This window comes from Sphaeroforma arctica (assembly GCF_001186125.1).
Source record: "Sphaeroforma arctica JP610 unplaced genomic scaffold supercont1.7282, whole genome shotgun sequence".
NCBI lineage: Eukaryota > Ichthyosporea > Ichthyophonida > Sphaeroforma > Sphaeroforma arctica.
In genome coordinates, this window is record NW_014033276.1 from 1 (window position 1) to 1,219 (window position 1,219).

The 1,219-nt window shown below is 40.7% G+C and overlaps 1 protein-coding gene across 1 annotated transcript; it reads left to right on the plus strand.

Annotated features, from left to right (window-relative positions):
- Nucleotides 1–268: 268 nt before the first annotated feature.
- SARC_16060 (hypothetical protein) lies at nt 269–1,002 on the plus strand (the record flags this gene model as incomplete). Its single annotated transcript, XM_014289826.1, has 2 exons — nt 269–428; nt 835–1,002. Coding segments are annotated over 2 exons (328 nt in total), but the record flags the coding sequence as incomplete, so codon positions are not given.
- Nucleotides 1,003–1,219: the final 217 nt, after the last annotated feature.

The following is a 1,219-nucleotide window of genomic DNA, read 5'->3' on the forward strand; positions in this document are numbered from 1 at the left end:
TATCGTATGTATGTATGTATGTATGTATGTATGTATGTATGTATGTATGTATGTATGTATGTATGTATGTATGTATGTTTCTATGTATGTATGTATGTATGTATGTATGCATGTATGTATGTATGTATGTATGTATGTATGTATGTATGTATGTATGTATGTATGTATGTATGTATGTATGTACGTGTGTATGTATGTATGTATGTATGTATGTATGTTGTATGTATGCATGTATGTATGTATATATATGCATGTGTAAATTTATTAGATCATGGCAATTTGTATTGATTAAGGTCAGACATCAGATATCTGCTAAACCCAATACCACTTCGTCGTCACTTTTGGAACAGAAACAAGACAAATGCCTTCTGCATGCGTATTGGGAGTGGCGTTTGCGAACCAAGATTGAGCGAGAGCGCTTTGTACTGGTATGTTCAATAGCAACAGAATGAACCCAATTCGCAACCTGATGCTCGAGCACAAGTTGTGTTTTCAATCGCTGTACTTTTCGGGCCTGTTTGCGTTTTGTGTATGTTCTGTAACCTCGGGCCGACCGTTGCAGCATTGTTTCATTGACACGTCCGATTGATAGAACAAATTTAAAGTAAGCGTTTGAACGTACAGTCAATGGATTCGTCACAGTATCACTGTGGGGACATAACTTCAGGCACAGTGGAGATATCAGACCGGACATGCCATGTGAAATAGGCCGTTCTTTATCCTGAGATTCAGTAAATACAGTCATTTGCCCTATCCTCTATAACCAACCCTGATGCGCTTATCCGTGTCTAAGACCAGCCCAAATGCGAACCATGGTGTCATCTACGCTCACAGGAGGCTGAGGAATTTTTGAATATGGATGAGGAACGCCGCGAGAAGATCAACCAGGGGTTCAGCCACAACATATACAACTCATTGTTTTTCAAGGCCATCGCTGCACCGGTAACCATGGAGATCACCAGGCCGAACACGGTCGACATTGACTCACAATCTAGGTTATAGCCCAAATGAGGTGTATAAATGCTGCCATTAATAATAGGGCGTCTTGGTCGCTATGCATGTGTATTGTCATTGGTTCGGAGAGCGCCGGTCGAAAGGACTGGTATATATCTGACTATTCGGCGAATGTAATCATAACGAACTCGTTGAGACGTGTGATGTGATATGCCTTTGATTGACTATGACAGCAATGTGTAGTACAAATACCAATCAGACACAA